This window comes from Aspergillus nidulans, chromosome III (assembly GCF_000011425.1).
Source record: "Aspergillus nidulans FGSC A4 chromosome III".
NCBI lineage: Eukaryota > Fungi > Ascomycota > Eurotiomycetes > Eurotiales > Aspergillaceae > Aspergillus > Aspergillus nidulans.
Genome location: NC_066259.1, coordinates 2935297 through 2954935, shown reverse-complemented (window position 1 = coordinate 2954935; position 19639 = coordinate 2935297). Strand labels below are relative to the sequence as shown.

The following is a 19639-nucleotide window of genomic DNA, read 5'->3' as shown; positions in this document are numbered from 1 at the left end:
AATGAAGCGCCTCCCTGTTGGGAGCCAGGCATGTATAGGACTGCATCCTTGCAGGGCAAGTTCACGAGCTAAGCAGGATACCTTCTAACCGGCATGGAAGGCTGGAGGTTGACTTATGTCCCGGTCACTCTATGTTTATACTCCAGAGACAGCAACGGCTCTTACTCCCTGTCATACGCCCTCAAACTAACCGTTGGGCCTTCCCACCTATGTCGTCCCCGAACAATCCAGTCCCCAATCGCAAAAAGCATAACAAAACCTAGCACCGGCCCCGCGTACTGCATGTTCTCCCCCGTTACCGGCAGAAGTGGCGGAAACGGAAGGAAGATGACAAAGTACGTCGCAAACAGAATCGCTAAAAGATTCATGGGGAGTCCCAGCTTTCCGAGACTGAACGTCCCCTTTGGTATATCAGTGGGAGATGTGAGTCGCTTGTAGACGAGCAGCCACAGGGGGATCAGGTAGGAGATGTAGAGACCCAAGGTGCTGAGGGAGAGGATAGCGTTGAATGCAGTGCTGGAGCCGATCTGGATGAATGAGAGCACGACAATGCAGGAGGCAACTAGGAAAAGAGCCCGGATAGGGATTTTGAAGCGGGGGTCGACGCGCGCAAAGAAGTCAGAGAACGGCAGACCGTTATCACGCGCAAATGCCCACGCTAGACGGGTCACAGATGCGAGACCATTGAATAGCGCAATCCACCCCGGCAACATACCCATAGCCATAAGGACGAACGTGGCGGCTTTGGAGCCCGTTGCTTGGTAGGCAATTGTGATAATGGGGTAACCTGTTGGGCTCTGCAGTGCCTCCATATAGTCACCCATACAGTAGAGGATGGCGATGAGGTAGCCGAAGGCGAGGATGCCGTTGATCAGGGTGCCATAGATCATAGAGCGCGGGACGACCGTTTTGGCGTTCTTGACTTCTTCAGCCATGTGAATTACGCCATCGACGCCTGGACAGGATCTGTTAGCTTACTCCCTTACGCGTGTGGTTAGGGTATAGCAGGAAAGGAGGAGGCGGGGTTACCAGACAAGGGCGTAATGACCCCCAGTAGACCAACCGAATATGCTACGCCAGGATTTTTCCAGCCACCAAGACTGACAAACGTATTCCAGACGAACTCATTCGGGTTGCGAGGGGCCAGAATGACAAATACGGCGATGGTTACTGGCAGGAAGACGATGTGCATGATGCCCGCGGCGACCTCGATGGCACCCAGCACGCGCCGTGCAAATATGTTAATCACGATAGGAATCAAGGCCACTGCCCACATCAGCAGTGTGCTGCGCCATCTCACGACCTCGTATTCTGGGTGTGCTAGAGCGACCATCCCCTGGATCTGGGAACCGATGAAGTAGGGCGATATGCAGACGAGCGCGGACCAGGAGAAGACGGTCACCCAGCCTGAAAAAAGAAAAAGAAAAAGGAGTAAATATTAGCTGAGCCCCTGTGTTTAAGAGAGAGGCTACCTACCTTGGAAGAAGCTGATGAAGCGACGGAAGCGTGGAGCAAGATGGTAGCTCCAGTGGTACTGGGCGCCGGCTGTGGGGTGTCTGGCTGCTGTCAGCGCCATACTAGGAGCATCTTCCTGAGACCATACACAGAGGCGAGCTCGGCGAGAGAGCATGCAATGGCCAGGTTACCCAGCGTGCTAATAATAATGCCGTAGACGATAGCTGCCGGGCCCCCGTTGAGCAGCCCTGCCTGTAAACTGCCGCCGGCGGACTCCCAAGAGGCAAGCAGCGTTGCAGAGAACGCGAGTGACGAGAAAAAGCTGAGATACCTCTGCGTTCGTTAGAGTCTGTTGTCTGTAACAGAATGTGCGTCGTACCTCCAATTGCTGCTTTTGGCGATAGGCCACGCTACCAGCACCAGGCCCATTCTCTGCTGGCCCTAATCGTACAGCACTTCCGCCTTTCATTTCCATCTCTTCCTGCATGTTGGCAACGATCAATTACATAAGGCCACGAAACATGAAAGGAAGAAAAAAGAAAAGAAAAGAGAGGGGAACGGCCGGATAAAAAAACGAGAAAAGAAATACTCGGTACTCGGATTCTCTTTCTTCTGCCCCAGTCTTCTCTCTAGTTCTCTCTAGCGGAGACGACATGGCATGACAGGGATATAGATTAACTTAAGCCCTTCATCCAGCTGCACTGACTCATGGAACGGACCGTCTTGACACCCCGGTCGCTCAGCCCGATGGTGCCTTTCTAGCTGCATCTTCTAGTCCTTAGCTCGGGCGAGCATGCAACATCGTCTGACGAGAGCCGGCCGAGAGTGGTCCAGACTGGCCCAACATACGGCTAATGTGAGTAGAAGTAGGGATCATGCCTTGCAATTGATGCACGAGCCGCTGCGCCCTCCCTCAGTTGCATTTTTTACGGTCGCCTACCTGTGTCAATGTCCGGAGTCCGGAGTCGACTGCAGGGCGGCCGTCGTTGGATTTATACCCAACTATTGGTAGGGATACAAGGGCACAGTATTATTTTGTTTTTCTGTTCTTTTATTAAGAGCTGCGGCCCTTGCTCCAGTTTTTATTCCAATTCCTGACCGCGTCATGGTCATGGTGAATTACTGGATCGAACAATGGCCACCGCAGGAGGCCTACCTCCATTCCAGAGACTGTCGCCCGATAACCATGGCCCTATCATCACACTAATCTCGGTCTGTCTTCTGATCGTCGCTGTGATCTTCGTGCTCGCGAAGTCAGGGTCAGCAATCTACTTTAAGCAGCGGCGGACGGCAGGCAGTACCCCAATTTGGGCTGCTCTGGTGAGTTTAATCAGTCAGTCCAGCACACAGGATCAGGGATTGACTCTCTATTGCTTGATTTGAGGCACTCTCAGTCGTCCAGGTCGTTGTTCTGCAGAAGGCTGTCGATAATGGACTGGGAAAGCACGAGGCTGGACTCAGCGAGAGCCAGATCCAGCGTCTGAGCAAGGTTGAATACGGTCCTCACCGTTTTACTGGACTGGGCTAACCTGGCATAGTATTCATACGCCGCTCAGCTCCTTCTCATCATTGTCCTCTCGCTATCGAAACTATCGACAGCTCTGCTCGTCTGGAAATTAACACCGAGTCGCAGTCTCCGCCAATACTGCACCACAGCAGCCGTGGTTATCGCCGGATGGACGATATTTGCGCTATTCAGCATCTCCTTTCAGTGCCAGATGCCAGAAACGTGGCGTTATACCCCTGAGCGATGTGCTGGAGAGGTACGGACGATAATACTCTATTCTGTAATGAGCTAAACAGTACAAACGACAGGGCGCGTTACTCTACCCCATCGCAGTCTTCAACATCGTTACTGAGATAATTCTTGTCATTTTGCCGTTCGTCATGATGCAGAATGTGCAGATGGCGTCGCAGAAGAAAGTCAAGATCCTGAGCTCGTTTTCCTCCCGGCTATGGTATACTCTCCCAGTCTCCTGTGCTGATGCGTTTATCAACTAAACATCTACTGTATGCCCGAACAGTGTTGTCGGCCTCGCAATCGCGCATCTAGCTCTCCTCCCTTCCTTCGTGCACTCGGACGACATTCCATGTGAGCATATCTTGATGACGACTCGTCCGCGTCACTGACCAAGATATCTAGGGGACACAACACTCTGGCATGTAATCGGGCAAGCGATGATGCTCACCTCAATCATAATAGCCTGCGTCCCGACCCTTTACCACATCTTTGCGGGTCTGCATTCAGGCCTGATAACGACCCAGATCCAGCTCCCTGACGGCGTCGAACTCTCACGCACAGGAACAGGAAAATTCGCAAGGTCAAAGACAAGCGCGTATATAAGCCAGACCTCCTCCGCCGGAGGTAGTGGGAGCAGATCGCGCGGCAGGTCTAAGGAACGAGGCTCGGGCAGGAGCAGCCGAGGACTCCGAAGGGATTCCTCACTCTTCGATCCAAGGGCCGCTAATGCAGCTGTTGTAACAGAGATTTCGGCTACCAATGTTGGCAATGAGACGCAAAGTGGTGGGACGATGATACGCCGTTCGAGCTCGAGCGAGGGAACGGAGAGTACGAGACGCCTTACGCAGGAAGTCATGGGCAAGCAGCAGGGGGTTATGAGAACAGTTGATATCACAGTTGAGGTTGAGCATCAGTGCGAGAAGGGGCACGATATCCAATAACGGGGTATAGAGACGCTTCGATCTAGACTTGATAGTTGATATAGATCTTTGACTGCCAACCCGCAGCCCTAGACAGATAAACTCTGAGTGACAGGCTCTATTTTCAAGTTCTGTACCTAGAACCACCGTCGATCGCAGTTCAATCCTTCTCCCTACATTCACTAGTCTTGAGCAGATCACACTTGGAATCAGGATCAACCATCGGTAAGCGAAATCCTGATGGCGCGAACAGACGACAAGCTTACTGGCGACGGTGTCGCGCTATTAGCGCCACAGCCTGCATACTCTGTAATTAGCATGCAGTAGCTTGGACCTCAGACGTCTTAGTTGTTTTATAATATATTAGATATTAATGGTAGTGGTATTACATTGTCCAGCTTTTTGGACCGACCAGAACGGTTCAACCGGCCAGCACGGCTCCGGAAAAGCCGAGCTTAGGGCTAAAAGACCTATTGTACAGTCCGGACCCGATCTGAGGGATTTAAGGAGATCATGGAGATTTCTCGGCAGATTTCTGGTGCTAATACTGTAGTCTGCGGATTTCGTAAGCATGGTGACCATCTATGGACAATTTTCCATCTAAATTCACCTCGAGTAAATCAGAATCCCCCGTCGGTCGCATGGCCACATGGCTCTTTGCAGTATACCTCTATATTATCGACACAAGGGCTGAGTAGCCCTAGATTACCTAGGTGTAGATGGTCGAGTAACCACTACGTATAAGAGCTGACTTATCCTGTGGACTTATCTGTCCCTGTGGCCGAGCGAGAGTCGATCTTCGATGCCAACCCGAGCAGGATGTCACTCAGTCCAACCCCTCTCTAGGGAGCGATACTGGCTTCAAAGTCCCACAGCGAAATAGATCGAAGCGTCTAAGAAGTCCGCAAATTGCGGGATTAAGTGATCTTTTCCTTCAATGACTCTTACTGCTTGCTAGCAACCAAATCAGCAAGATCTGTTTCCTCAACATGCCGCTTCCACCCTGACATTGAAGCCTATCGGCCAAGTCAGTTCCCAAGCAATCTATAGCCCGTCGTCAATGAAGTAGCCAAAGCGTCGATTGTTGGAACCGACAGCCTTCTCAGTCACCCAATGGGTCCGCGCCATCTCAATGCCCGCCCTTAACCCCTCGATTTGGAAGAGCTCGAGGTCACCAAAACATTTGACACCCAGTCTCATATGTCCTATTTTGGCCTGACTCATTGCTGGGTATCCTAGACTATTCAAGCAGAACCCCGCGAAGCAAGGACCTCCCTCACCCCCTCAGCGAACAGCAAATGTGCATAGCAAACATGCATCGCCGTCATCGGCCTTGAATACACCCGTCCGCCCGTGCGCGGGTTACTCCTAACATGCGAGTAGATAATTGTGATCTTCGCTTCACCGTTCGCTACAGGACAATCCCTAACCAACTCGAACCGGTGCGAGGCCGCAAGGCTTCTGCCTTGCGTGCGGCCTGCGTATTCCACGAAACTCCGCTCTGGTCGGGGTCTTTGAGCAGATCCGGGGTATATTGACGTTCGATATTTTGGGCTGCAAACGCTTGTGTCAACAAGATAGTATAGGCCGAATAGGCATGCACCGAGAGGCGGGAGGCGCTGCTGAGACATGGCATTGGGGCGAGATATGTCAGGGTCGGACGCGTCTGGACGTGAACATAAATCTCCAGGAGCTTCCCTTGCATTGGAAAATACTGTCTTCCTTCAGCACAGTTCTTCTTCCTTCATCACTCGAGAGACGAAATGTAGAGAACATACCCTGATGGTCAATAATCCCCTGCACAAACGGCGCTATCCATCTCTCTGGCCCAAAAACCCACCCAGCAAAGAATCCTTTGGAGAACCTTGCTAGAATCTCCTCGTCATCTATTCCCTGCTTCAACTCGCGCAGCGGCACCTGCAAGATATAGCTTTCCTCCTCGGTAGGATTTCCCGCGGGGTCGATGACGTACATTCCAAAGGATCGGCTGTGATTTGGCTGAGCGTGCCAGAGAAATTGCATCGACCGGCATGGGATCCCAAAGACTGCTAAACATCCTATGCCTCCACCCAGGAAGGACAGGAATATCTGAGCCTGCCAGGAGATCGCCATGAGAATTGGTTGTGGTGCCTCTCTCTGCTCGCGCGATGTCGTTGGATATTACTGGGGAAGTTGAACCATGGTAACCTAGGCTAGGGTGCGTACATATAGGGAATACGAAGATACCATTACACTCTAGATATAGCGCAATTTTTGGAATATTACTTAGAGTGTACTATCGTAGTGTTGGATTTTGGACAGCTCCAATGGAGTTAGAATGCGTAGATCAAGTATATGGATAGGGAACAAATGCCATTACTTGTAAAATGGACTAAAATAACCCTAGTGTTCATTTGTACTCTCCGTGTGCTGTTCTTTTAAGGATCTCAAAAAGATCCATCGAGTATAAAGTGGCTAGGAGTTGCTGGCTGGCTCCAGGTGCGCTCGCCCGACTGGCACCACAACAACTAGGGGGATGCATGATATCGCAAGAGGTCCGGCCAGTGATTGGTCCCATCAAACGAGCAAACAGCCAACTGCAGATATCGGCGCTTCTGAGAAAGATCCCAATGTACCACCTACACCGCAGCTCGACGTCTTTACCTACCCGGCTTCCGATTTGGTAGTGACGACTCGGAATATGGTGATTCGGATGCGGGATAAGCTCGTCGAGAAATCTGATCATGCTCTCCTTACGCCCGTCGAAGATCCCGAATGCCCATTGAACGCTCTGAGAGCTTATTTGCCTCACTGCAGTTAACAGACGATGATCAGATCCGGTTTATTAGAACCTGCCATCATATTATTGGGAAGAGTATCTTTCTTTAAAGGGTTTGAACTGAATGGTGAGGCATGATCCTAAGTTGAGCAAAGTATACGATAGTAGTTCTAAGGCAATAGTTAAGGACAGAATAGGGCAATAATTATTGATATATATCCTGGAGTAATAGATGACCTAAGAAACTTTCAATTTGACCAATTGATCTGAAGAAGCATTTGAGACCTTGCCTAAAGCCTCAAATGCGAACTGTAAGCAGTCCTGATCTACCATTCGTTTGACCCGACCTACACCAAGACTTCCTTGACAAGCAAGCCCTATCCCCCGTGAATTTATATCCACCAATCGCTCCCAACCTCTATTTTCCTTACCGAGACTCATATTGTCAGTGGGGCAAAGATAACTGTTGATATCATGTGTGACAAGTTGTGGGCTAGACAGAAGAACGAACCTGCCTCGGGTCAAGATGCACTGCCTATTCGTTCCTTTTTCCTCAGCCTCGTCTGCGTATCCTGCGAGTGGGGTAGGCTTCCTATATAGAGCAAAGGTTGATATTTGATCTTACTCAGATTTTTCTTTGCTTGGTACTTTAATTTGGCGCATTTTGCGGAATAATCTTCACAGCGCATACAGCGCAAAGGAAGGCCATAATGGCACAACATGGAGGAAGCCAGCCTGTATAGACTCAGGTCGAGCTGAGTAGCAGAGCGCTTCTGGCGAGAAATACAATTTGAAGTGTAATCGAAGTGTGCATGGAAGACGATGTGCAGATGTGGACAACCATACAGATGGAGAAAGTCGGAAATACACTATGGATATCTCGAGCGAGGATCGAAGAAACGCAGCGGATCTTCAGCATATCACTCAAGAAACCCTCTTTTGGCCCTCACGGCGACTGATCATGAAGAAGATAGGCCTCATTGCTGGAGTTTCGATGCACGGCTGGCCCGAAACTATTTCCAAATCGCTCGGTCTTACCAAGACATTCTTGCTCGTGACGGCGTGTCGGACATGCTATACAGACGACGAAGTCGCCAACACTTTGCTTGAGATGATGTGGCTCACCGATAAGACTTTGCAAATGCGGCCTCTTCACGAATACAATCTGCGATTCGTCAACGCGATTTCCGGCTATTGTCAAGGCTTAAATCCGTTTGACCAATATAGCAGCGTTGTTTCTCTGATACGCAGCAGGGTTTCATCGCGGAGAGATATGAGTATACTTTTCGAGCAATGTAGCCCAAAGAGCCTGGCTACGGTGTTGGTGGAGCTCTTCGCAGCGATGCAGGATGCCGACATCACGAGGATCACACTGGAGGGAACTAGGGGTGGTTGTTTCCTGGTGGCAGCGCTACAGTGGCTTCTGGAAGGAGAGCTCCAATGCTTCTTCGGTGATTCGCTGCTGTTTGGTGAAGCCGGAGCAAGGGTGGTGATCCGACTTGTTGAACGCACCGATCATGCTGGTCGTCCATATTGGCATATTGGACGGTGGAAAGAAGAGAATGAGCTGAAGCCTCTGATCGAGGTGCGAGATAGATCCTCTATAAACTAGTATACTTTTACCAGAAAATAAAACCCTACTGTAGACAATGGCTCCTGGATAACACACGCATACCCTGAGGGGAATGGCATGTGCTAGGCCCATCACCTGCTAGTTAGAGCCTATGGTAAACCTAGAAGAACCGAGCCAGCATATATTGTAGCAGAAGAGCCCGTACCCTCAATCCAGCTTAGCTAGGAAGTACTAGCTGAAATGGATGTACATTGCAGCGGGAACGTCTGGGAATAAGAAACGATAAATCTAAATCACGACCGCAGGCGCGGCGAACATGCAGAGGGCAGGTGCACCTGCACAGCTCCAAGCCGTATACTGGACCAACGGCGGTATCTAACAGGAATGGAGTATAAATGCAGTAGAGCTATGCTGGCGGACACTCTGCGAAGAGCTGCTATTGATATCTGCTCTGAATAAGGCCACTGGTTATTTCAAGAATAGAACTTGTCATCAGGGTCATTTGCATCTAGATAGCGTAGGCTGGCTGGGCACTTCAAAAATACCGAAGCGCCTACGTATTAACATGGGGACCAGATGAGCAGTTCCAGATCCATGTTCTGATACCCCTGGGCCACGGCTTCGGAGGTCTTGATTTTTTTCGGAGAGCGATAAAGAGAGTCCCAGTCCGGTGCTCTCCGGAGTACAATCTACCTCCAAGAGTGGCCAGGCAAGCACACTGAGTAGATCGAGGGTATCATAGCTGTTGCAGGTGCGTAGAGAGAGTAAACATATATGTCTTGCGAAAGCCAACTTTGGGAATATCGACCAGCAACCAATTCGGATACATATTAACAGGCGTATAAACAGGGTATCTACTTCGTACCCAACTCAGAAATCCTCTGGCTATCACTCATTTCATGAATACCTCGACTTTGCCTCATATCCACCGTTCCCGCGTCGCCAGCAAGCTCGAATATTTTTGCAGGGATTGCCTCAGTCTCAACAGGCGGCTTGTGCAGCTTGTTGTCCATAAATGCGACCTTCGAATCTCCTGCCACTGCGGCCGCAGCGCCAACACCAGCACCAGCATCGTCATGATTACTGAGTGCAATACCACCGCCACCAGCTTCCGGCTCTCGCTTTAGCTCCTGCTCTTCCTCCGCAGATGCCGGAGCAGATGGTTTCTTTACCCGACGTGCAAGGTATAGTATCGCCCCAATCAGTCCTACTCCAACAACTGAGCCCACAACTATGCCCGCAATGGCCCCTCCGCTGAGTGACGATTCTGAGGAGGCACTTGTATCTGGAACCGGCGTACTCGTAGCTGTACTTGTGCTTGTACTCGTACTCGTCGGGGTCTGCATTGTTGAAGTGGAGGTGGAAGAGTCAGCGCCGCTCTCGTCCGCCAGGGGAACCTTGAGCTGATCCCAGGATGTCTTCCCCGGCCAGCCGTCCGCGTCTGCATTGGTGTATCCCAGCTTCTCCTGCCAACACTGGTAGGACTGCCGGTCAGCGTCGGACCACTGAGGGCCCGGCCCCTCTTTGTACATCCCACATCCCTCCGCCACCAATCTCTGGCCCATGGCTGTGATGATCGGACTGTTTGGTTCCGACTTGAACCAGTCCTCTCCAGGGAATGGAGTGAGTTCACCACTTGTGCTCGTCTCCGCGCCACTCAGAGAAATAACGGCGAACCCCCGAATCGGACCAGTCGAGTTCTGGGCGAGCTTCTTTTCGGAGGACTCATCCGCCTTCTCTGAGCAATTTTTTATTGCATACATGTATATCCGCACGGTTTCGTCTTCCGGGTCGAATTCGAAATAATTGCCTTTCGCATGGTTGATTTCCTTGCAGGTCTGCCCGCCGGTGCCCTCTTCGACGGTGGAGATGTCGCTGGCATTTCTCCAGACGAAGGTCCAGGCAGAGATTAGCGGGAGGCAATAAAGGGCGTACAGCGCCGCGATGATGGTTGGCAGCCGCGTCATGTTTCGCGATGGAGAAGAGGAGGGCGACGAAGAAAATGCGGAAAATTGAGGTTTCTCAGAGCTTTCAAGGCCTTCACTGACTCGGACCTCCGTCCACTATTATTATATGCATTACGTACTAGTCTATTTGGGTAGGTGACAATCAAATGGCGAACAGCGCTTCACATTCCGAGGCTCGCTCCCGGGTCAAGCTGGGCCCTGATCTGCGCAGTGTACGGTCCTGATACGTTGCTAGATTTCAGAATACGAGCCCCAGGGTCACAGTATGCCTTGGCATATTAATGAGCGGCACGTTCCGCCCAATCAGGTGCGCATTGTATGGGGCTGTATCTGAAGATTGACACTTTGCCCCCCTCAAGATTTTGTTCTTCTTATTCCACACCTGCTTTCTTGAAGCTTGGTATTCCCAGAATCTCCTTTCAACCAGCGGCTCTGTCCAACTGTGCTATTGGGGACGAAACCCTCCTTATGGGAAATCCATATAAATACACTGCTGTTGCTACTTAATCGACATTCTATATTTAGGTACTGTGTCCTAAGGATTCCTCGTCACGCGTTGGAGATGTTGGAAATTTGCCGAATACGAGACAACGCTCGAACTGCATAATAACAGACTTCACCCGTTGAACAGGGACGGGCTGGCCTCGAATTGCATATGCTGCTGGCAACCCTGGTCCGTTGTGACAGTGGCAAAGGTACTTGGTAATGTAAAAACATTACTAGAAACATCCGGATTCTGATTGCATCGTCCACGTTGCAGTTAAGGTGTCACTTCGACGTAGTCAGATAGGCGCAAATTAGCTTGTGGCACAAATATATGATACAGGGAGACCACTTGGAAGCTGGGATTCGAAGCTTATACATATATGACTGACGGTGGGTTAGCAAGTCAGAAATCAATCGTGACATATAATCTCATGCATTCATCTCGAGGATAAGGACGGAGCGGGACCGGGTGAACGGTGAAACGTCTTAGAATGAACGACAAAACCTGCGCAACGTTCGAGTCAACAGAGAAAAGCCGGGAGAAGGATCATGGGCCAAGCTAACAAACTCCGGCCCCCTCCTAGAGGTGATGGACACGAGCAATTGATGAGCACTATCCTCAAGGACCAGCTACCACGAGCGGCGCGCCCTTACTAACAGCAAAGCCAGCGAATGTCAAGCTTGCTATGCCAGTGTTAAAGCCATAAGGCCCTGAGAGACGCCAGCGATATTGGTTAGGAGGATATATGATTCGCCAAAAGTCTTCCCCTTAAGCAAGACTTACTAGGGGGCTCTCGATACCGCTGTGAGAATTTTTGAGTGAAGGCGCTCAGGTTGGATTGGACGTTTTATAAGGCGTCTTACAGTGGGAGTTGCACGCCTGCCTGTAGTCCGGCAGAGAACGAGTAGAAATACGGGCGGCCATGTATCTCTCGCGCTGATATCCCAAATAGGCATTGCATATGCCCTGAGTTGAGTCTCTCTAACCCTTATGAAAATAGCTCGCGAGCTCTGCGGCTCGTTCCCCAGGCAGAAACTGATCTATACATGGACAGCAACAAACTGATGACTGTGATCGCACCTTGGAGCCATTGGAGGGTGACAAGAGCCCCTGATCCCATTTTATGGACCTCGTCGTGATTTGGCGTTACATATTACGAAAATGAATATGTCCGATTTGTTTACTACTGACAATTCAGGCCTGGATGCTTTCTCTCTGAATGCTATTCAAGCACGGGCATTTTTGAGGTCTCTGGACTTTATTACGGCCCATGCCTCTCGAATAGACACTGCTTCTGGCCAGCACATTGGGGTCTACCCTCGCCGTAGTCCTACTGTCTGCATGGTAGTTTACTAGTCATTGGTTTGATTTGATTCGTTTGTGAGGCATAGCGTCGATGATATTCATGCCACAACCGACATTCCTTCTTTATACTTCCAACTGTTACACAAAATGGGGAAGGCCCACCTCGTGGCGTATCTTGCATGCTCGGGTGGCGTCCCGGCATCCCGCAACGTCCTCTCGGAGCGACCCTAGATGCGCACCATGGAACTGGGCTGGCACGAAAGCTAATTGGAACGGTAAATGTGCATCTCTGAAGCTACCCAGTCATACAGACATTGGTGTGGTGGATCCAGACCAGCTGTAACAAACAGCCGTCGTGGAATTTCAATATCTTTCATCCTGCAGTTTCCAAACTATTTAGTCGCGTCCACACCCCTACGATGTGCTCGTGGAGTCCTTTGCCGTAAGTCTTCCAGCTCGTCAATTACTGCCACGGTCTTCTAATAGCCCCGGAGGCTTTTGGGCTATAATCAGTGGTATTGAAGTCTGATAAAGATGCCATATATCGTTATGACTGCAGAGTTGCATAGCTTATTCTTGGAGGTGGACCGAAGCCGGCACTGCCGATCAGCGGGGTCACGGTATATGGTTGAACAGCGCAGCGACCTCATGAGTGCTTTTCGTCTATGGATGAACCAGTGCATTTCCGTTTGTCTTGCCTTTTCCTGCTTTCAAACATATGAAGTCTGATTTACACGCGGAGAGCCTCGGCGTGCAAGCAATACCTTGGTAAAGTCGTAGGCGGCGATGAGGTCACAGTGATGTATTCTGCGCGATAAGCGGACGATATCTTGCAACTCCGAACTGATACCCAGCCTGATCTAGTTGTCTTTGATAGTTACAACGCTTTAGTATGTAAATTAACGCCATTCTTCTTCCTCATGGTTGGTCCCTCGCTCCTGCAACTACCCTGGGTCGCTCTCGCCTACGCTCGTCCCAAACACCGCCAGGACCCGAACTGGACATATCGACAGGCTTTTACCAACTCGCTACTCAAAGCGTTTTTGCGCAATTGGGTGGCTCTTCATCTAAAATGGCGTCTGTCACTGAAGCCACGTTCAGAGTCGGACCGGTTTATTCAGATACCGCCAGCCAATCCAGCTCTGTATACGGGGATCGTCATCGATGAAAAGATCAGACCGGAAACGATCGGGGCCACCTGGTACCCTGCTCCATACCCTTCTCCTGACTCATCTCAAACGGCACTTCCAGAAGGCCAGCACGTGGTACTACACCTGCATGGGGGATCATATATATTAGGCGACGGTCGAACGTCGTCCTGCAACTTTCTAGCCACAACCTTACTCGAGCACACTCCGTCGAGTTACATACTCTGCCCTCAATACCGACTGGCTGGAAATCGGAACGGAAATTTCCCAGCACAACTTCAAGACACAATCGCATCGTACGCCTACCTCATCCACACCATCGGCATTCCAGCGTCCCAAATCATCATAAGCGGTGACAGTGCCGGAGCAGACCTCGCATTGGCACTGCTACGTTATACCATCGAATTCGACAATCTATCCATTCTCCCTGCACCAAAATGCTGCTGGCTCTGGTCACCCTGGTGCGATGTCCCGCCAGCCGTTGATCCTGGCCGTTGGAACCACAGCGCCAATTATAGAACCGACTATATCCCTGGGTCATTTCCTGCACGCGGGGCAAAGCTGTTTCTGAAAAATGTCGATGTAACGAAATATGTTGAGCGATACGTCTCCCCTGTCTTACATCCGTTTGCCGTGCCTTCGCCGGTATTGATCATCACTGGTGATCGGGAGGTTCTCTTCGAGGACCACAAGAAGCTTTCACAAGGCCTCAAAGAGCTCGCACATAAGGATGAACAGATCGAGTTGTTTGTTACTAGGGGCGTTCCCCATGATGTTTTGATGATCGCATGGATCATGGGTTTCCAAAAGGAGGCGCGTGAATCCGCCATAAAGGCTGGGGAGTTTGTGAGTCGGTTGTCAAACTGAGTTGGTGACTGACTGAAGGTCTGGTTCATTTTTATCAGTCCACCTGCTGCTTCTCTTATTCACTGAATTGTCCCAGGGGATGCAGCGGAGGGATCATTACCCATAACAGGCAGGGCTTGCAACGAGAATGGGTGTGTCTTGGCATCGGCCGAGTGATGATTAATTAGGGTTGCTTGCAAATCAGTGAACAACAATGAGTCGACCCAGGCTATGAACAGTTATAAAGGCTTATAAAGCCTTCCACGACGATATGACCATTCTTCTAGTTGCATTCTTCGTTCTTCAGTACGAGATACCGTCACCTGTCTCTTCACTGTAACTTGTTTCTCCCTTTCTGGGGTTTCAACATCACCATAATGGGCCTCTTTCAGCCAAAGGTCATGCCTCTCCCTCACGGTATCGACCTTACAGGCAAAACCGCCGTAGTTACTGGTGCAACTGCAGGCCTTGGCCTCGAAACAGCCCGTCAAATCCTACGCCTTAACGTCTCAACCCTCGTCCTCGCAGTTCGAAATACCGAGAAGGCACAGTCCTGCGTCGCCGATCTCTTCAGGGATGCGGATATCCAAGCCCGTTTGACTCGGCCCGATATCCACGTTCTCGAGTGCAACATGGAGCAATACAGCAGCGTGAAATCTTTCTCGGCGAAGTTGAAGGAGAGTATTCCGCGCGTCGATATCCTCATCCTTAACGCGGGGATCCACAGCTTCGTCTATGAGAAGACCTCGGACGGCCATGAGAAAGCCTTGCAAGTAAACTATCTATCCAATGTTCTCCTCCTCGCCGAGCTACTGCCATTCCTTGAATCCACAGCCGAGCAAACCGGCTCGGCCGTGCGCATAACCTGGCTCGGCAGCCGCACATACTATCTCAGCAACAGCCTCGAGAAGTCCGATATCCTCACATACGGCGGCGGGATCCTGCAATACATGGATTCAGAGAAGGCGTCTGCCAGCGCTGGGATGAACCAGTACTCTGATCGAAAACTTCTCTGCGCGCTGTTTGTCTATGAGCTTGCGTCCCGACTGAACAGGGACAAGGTTACTCTCAACCTGGTTTGCCCTGGCATGGTTAAGACGGACCTAGGCAGTAATGGGCCATTGTGGATTCGGACGCTGATTGAAATTGTCAAGATACTCCGGGCTAGGCCGGTCGAAGTTGGCGGATGGCTTGTGCTCAATGCGGCGGTTGTTGCCGGGAAGGAGAGCCATGGGAGCTTGATTGGGGATAAGGAAGTTACCGAGTAAGTTCTTTCCATCGTTCCCTAGACATAGGCAGGTAGTGAGATGGCAGGTGACTTAACGTTATAACACAGGCCTACCAAGTTTATCAAGTCGAGCGCTGGGCAGGAGCTGCAGAAGCGGCTCTGGAAGGAGACAGTTGAGGAGATGGCCACGCTGACGGAACTGCTTTCAGCTTTTGTCTAATATCTACCAAGCTATCACCTAAATATTGTCATCTCATCCCGGTAGTCTCCCTAATTGCATGTACTTCCCGCCCACTCCAATCAAACATCTCATTTAGGAATTCCGTATCCAATTCAAAGCAACCGTTGCCGTCCTCTCTGGTCGTGCGTCTACCATTCTCGCTTTGCACTCTCACACCTCCAGGCTTATTTTGTGACTGTCGTTGTTCAAGGCCCTCATACTCAACCTTCAGCTGGTTCTGTCCGTTCATCATCTGTATGCCATGCCTTTGCCGCTGCAACTCCCAGTGCGCAAAGACATCTCTCAAACAGTTCCTACTCAATCCAGAATATGCACCGGTAGAGCCAGGCCAATGGCACAAGTATGATACCAACAGAGAAGCACACCGAATCGGTTCCACACAGCGCACGAAGAACCAGAGGTGTGGCGCAAATGCGGAAGACGATACGATAGATAAGTAGATTCGGAGGTATCGGATGCAGAGGCGAATTATACTAGTACTTTCTCAGACACTTCTAGCAAAAAAAGGAAAAGAAAAGAAAAGAAAAGGGGGAGCGGAGGGGCAGAATTCACGTACCGATTCCACAACTGGTCTTGACCTTGATCGATGCCGATATTCGGATCTGAGGAAGGTGTTGGCCGTAACGGGGATCGTAAGAAAGGACTGTGGATCTGGATTGCCATGTGCAGGTGAATCAACGTCGCCAACCTCTGAGCCCAGGAATCTACCTCGCTGTTCGTGGTAGTCCCTGCGGCGGACTCCATCGCGTCTCTCGTTATCCTTGCATCTGAAACAAACCCTCGATATATCTCCTCTGAAATCAACCCTGTACTTGCGCTTGCGTTATGAACAGTGTCGATAAGCCGATGTTGAATACGAGCAATTTCACTGCGAGCCTGAAAGAGTATAGCAGTATCCCCGGCCAGAGTATCAGGCCCTGCCCCAGATATTGGCGTCGGCAAAGAACCAAATCTGCTTCCGGCTGTTGCCGTTACTGCCAGTGGTAACCCGGTCAGGAGGCTATGCTGAACATCCAACCACACGATATGCGCCCATATTCTACGCTCGAGTCTCGCTTCCAAGGCTGAACCGAAGTCTATATCTCTATCCGGTGTAACATGCTCCTGCCGATGTAGCCCAATACTCTGAGCAAGGCGGACTGTCGAACTCACCCACAGCCCATACTCTAGTGATCCGAGGTCCTTGCTCATGAACGGGTCGATAATCAGCGAGGCTGCGACAGTGTTCACTGTCGGACGGCGAAGATGGTCGCAGGAAGTAAGGATAGCCGAAACCGCTGATTCTAGATTCCTGGTTGTGACTGATTCTTGGGAGGTATGTGCTGAAGCGGCAGCTCCTGCATACAGTACCGCAAAGAGCACGCAGTTCATAGTCACGTCTTCCAGCAGGGTGTTGGGGATAATAGTCGATCGTCTATCCCCGGCCTCATGGCACCATTGCCAGAACACGGCATACCAGGATTGGAAATCTGGGAGGTCAATGAGCGGGTACAGGGGGTAGACGGAGGTAATGAAAGTCTGCACAAAGCCGTCGCATGCGTGCCTGTCAGGAATCCTCTCGAAGACGGATGCGATGGTCAGGAAGTTGATATGAGGTGGAAGAGGGTCTACAGTTGCTTTCTTGCGAAATGGCATCTAGGAGTGTTAGGGCTGTTAGGGCTGTTGCTTCGACATGGCTGGCTGATACAGTGGCACTCGACATACCAAGCCAAGGAGCGAGTCGTTGACCGGCCTGACTCTAGAGGGCAATCTAGAAACAACGTCTAACCGAGAGACATTAGAGCGGTCTGTATGGATTTGATCGTGTCTACTCTGATTATCAGAAACTTTGCTGGTACTTTGATATTCGCACACTTTATTCATCCGTCTGCAGTTGGCGCATTCCGGCCGTTCTCTTCCACATCGAACTTTACGAGTGCGACATGTCAGACAGCTGAAAGCAGGGCGTGGTTTTTTGACAGGTGCCATACTCAGGGTCAGGTAGTGATGCTAGAAGCGCATAAAGCAGATTATTCGGTCTGTCAATGGTATTCCGGGAGGAATTCGTGGTTTGTGGCCGAGAAACAGTGTCGCTTACAAATTATGCCCTGTTTAAATATCCAATTTGCTGGGCTGATATGTCACGGAATGTCTTCTGTTTGCCAGTGACCTGGATTATACCTGGTTGTGCCTTTGCACCAGGTCAACGCGTGAAGCCCTACAAAAAGGTATCTACAACAACGATGGGTACTTAGACCGATACATAGCCAATCTCTTCTCTAGTGGGCTTTCTGATAAATCCCTGGGCTGACCTGATTTCCCTCCTTTTCTAACGCAGCATCCACGGCACAACTCGAAGCAAGAGGTTAAGAAGACCTATGTATGTCTGCGGTAAGCAGGTTATTTCATAGAATAAGAGCGAAACACGGGCGGAAAGGTATGGGTATGATGCGATCTTTGAGAGGCATTTCCCTAACATGGTTGGGAGAAGGTGAGACGTAGGAGAGACAGTCAACTCTATATCATAGTACACTTCCAATCAACAGAACAGTATAGTTTTACTCTAGCGGCGGCGTATCTGCGCACATAGTGGCCATTACGCTGTTTCCAATCAGCCACTCACATCCTTTTGTTCAAAAATAAAAAAGAGACACTCACGCAGCAGGATACCTTGTCCCTGAGATCCCCATCGCCGCCTCTTCCGCCAAAGCCCTAATCCTTTCCAGTTCCCCTTCAGTCAAGTCAATCGCCGCAGCTGCCACATCCTCAGCAATCCTAGCCGCAGACTTGGTACCAGGGATCGGGATCACATCGTTCCCCTGTGCGAGAAGCCAAGCAAGAGCGATTTGCGCCGGCTTGACACTTCGCTCAGCTCTTTGGGAATGGGCACTCGCCACGCTCTCCAGCCCCTTCACAAGCTTCAATATTGCCGGAAAATTGCTCTCGGCGTACTTGGGGTATATCCGGCGTAGATCGCCCTCGGGGATAGATGTGTAGGAGGTAAATTGACCAGACAGAATCCCGCGTCCGATGGGGCTGAACGCGATGACAGTCACGCCAAGCTCACGGGCTGTTTGTAGGACATCTGACTCAGATGATTCGATGTCCAGTGTGAATAGGCTGTATTCGACCTGCAGCGCAGCGATGGGGTGCACCGCGTGCGCCCGGCGGAGGGTTGACGCCGAGATGTCTGAGAGGCCGAGGTGCCGGATTTTTCCTTGTCTTTATCCCGTCTCATGAGTCGCTTTCTTTAAATTGATGATACATTGAGGTCTGACAAAAGGGGATGCATACTTCTTTAAATCAACCATAGCCTCCACCGTCCTCTCAACCGGCGTGACCCCATCCACGCGATGACAGTAATAAAGATCAATAGTATTGACACCGAGCCTCTTCAGGCTCCTCTCGCACGCCTCTTTTACATAATCAGGATCAGAGCGAAATCTATGCATCCCGTCAGCTTGCCGCTGGAGGCCGAACTTTGTTGCGATGAAGACATCATCCCGCTTGGCCGGGTCGGATCGTTTCACCCATTCGCTGACGAGGTCCTCTGCATCGCCGTAGATGTCTGCAAGGTCCCAGAAGCGAAGGCCGGCCGCGTATGCGTTATCCAGAAGGGATAGTCTGGATTCAGGGGACCCGGCTGGTCCGTAGAAGCCGCTGAGGCTGCCAAAGCCAAGGCCCATGCAGGGTACTTGCGGAGCGTCGGGGCCGGAGCCTAGAGAGCGAGTCTGGAGGGACATATTCTAGAATGCGGATGCGAGAGCGATATGTTATGTTGAGTCTGGTAAGAAACCTTGGGGATCCGTTGTTTATATGGATTGGAAATAGACTGAGCCAGCGATGGTAAGCTTTACCAGTTTGGGTTCCCGACATGGGTCAACCCTAGGTCCAGACACAATACGGGCACGCAGTCATCGCATCGAGTGACCTATAAATATGAGCCCTTACACGGTAACTTCATTGTTACTGTTGGTGCTTTGCAGATCAA

The 19639-nt window shown here is 50.8% G+C and overlaps 9 protein-coding genes across 9 annotated transcripts, besides 1 other annotated feature; 4 read left to right on the top strand and 5 right to left on the bottom strand.

Moving 5' to 3' along the window:
• Positions 1-19639: part of a sequence feature (contig 1.160 1822..146980(-1)) that runs on past both edges of the window.
• Positions 162-1942, bottom strand: ANIA_08726 (putative GABA permease; the record flags this gene model as incomplete). Its single annotated transcript, XM_676903.1, has 5 exons — positions 162-955; positions 1030-1407; positions 1477-1556; positions 1604-1788; positions 1835-1942. The coding sequence occupies 5 exons, from the start codon at positions 1940-1942 to the stop codon at positions 162-164; spliced, it is 1545 nt and encodes a 514-aa protein (XP_681995.1).
• On the top strand, positions 2590-4137 carry ANIA_08727 (uncharacterized protein; the record flags this gene model as incomplete). The annotated part of the gene is made up of 6 exons (XM_676904.1): positions 2590-2775; positions 2858-2944; positions 2994-3218; positions 3271-3413; positions 3480-3547; positions 3659-4137. The coding sequence occupies 6 exons, from the start codon at positions 2590-2592 to the stop codon at positions 4135-4137; spliced, it is 1188 nt and encodes a 395-aa protein (XP_681996.1).
• ANIA_08728 (uncharacterized protein) lies at positions 5361-6228 on the bottom strand (the record flags this gene model as incomplete). Its single annotated transcript, XM_676905.1, has 2 exons — positions 5361-5830; positions 5895-6228. 2 exons carry the CDS (start codon positions 6226-6228, stop codon positions 5361-5363), a joined length of 804 nt encoding a protein of 267 aa, XP_681997.1.
• Positions 7746-8486, top strand: ANIA_08729 (uncharacterized protein; the record flags this gene model as incomplete). The annotated part of the gene is made up of 1 exon (XM_676906.1): positions 7746-8486. The coding sequence occupies one exon, from the start codon at positions 7746-7748 to the stop codon at positions 8484-8486; it is 741 nt and encodes a 246-aa protein (XP_681998.1).
• On the bottom strand, positions 9137-10414 carry ANIA_08730 (uncharacterized protein; the record flags this gene model as incomplete). Its single annotated transcript, XM_676907.1, has 2 exons — positions 9137-9189; positions 9313-10414. 2 exons carry the CDS (start codon positions 10412-10414, stop codon positions 9137-9139), a joined length of 1155 nt encoding a protein of 384 aa, XP_681999.1.
• On the top strand, positions 13127-14221 carry ANIA_11108 (uncharacterized protein; the record flags this gene model as incomplete). The annotated part of the gene is made up of 1 exon (XM_050611822.1): positions 13127-14221. One exon carries the CDS (start codon positions 13127-13129, stop codon positions 14219-14221), a length of 1095 nt encoding a protein of 364 aa, XP_050467804.1.
• ANIA_11105 (uncharacterized protein) lies at positions 14269-15677 on the top strand. Its single transcript, XM_676908.2, has 2 exons — positions 14269-15464; positions 15537-15677. Exons 1-2 carry the CDS (start codon positions 14578-14580, stop codon positions 15646-15648), a joined length of 999 nt encoding a protein of 332 aa, XP_682000.2. The 5' UTR covers positions 14269-14577; the 3' UTR covers positions 15649-15677.
• ANIA_08732 (uncharacterized protein) lies at positions 15963-17637 on the bottom strand (the record flags this gene model as incomplete). Its single annotated transcript, XM_676909.2, has 4 exons — positions 15963-16142; positions 16226-16397; positions 16448-17304; positions 17374-17637. The coding sequence occupies 4 exons, from the start codon at positions 17635-17637 to the stop codon at positions 15963-15965; spliced, it is 1473 nt and encodes a 490-aa protein (XP_682001.2).
• ANIA_08733 (uncharacterized protein) lies at positions 18207-19423 on the bottom strand (the record flags this gene model as incomplete). Its single annotated transcript, XM_676910.2, has 3 exons — positions 18943-19423; positions 18307-18870; positions 18207-18249 (listed from the first exon to the last, which is right to left on the bottom strand). The coding sequence occupies exons 1-3, from the start codon at positions 19389-19391 to the stop codon at positions 18207-18209; spliced, it is 1056 nt and encodes a 351-aa protein (XP_682002.1). The 5' UTR covers positions 19392-19423.

Bases quoted from the DNA above. Each gene is read 5' to 3' on its own strand.
- ANIA_11105 (XM_676908.2), top strand. From the start codon at position 14,578: ATGGGCCTCTTTCAGCCAAAGGTCATGCCTCTCCCTCACGGTATCGAC. The intron at 15,465-15,536 runs GTAAGTTCTTTC...GTTATAACACAG, and splicing joins GGGGATAAGGAAGTTACCGA to GCCTACCAAGTTTATCAAGT.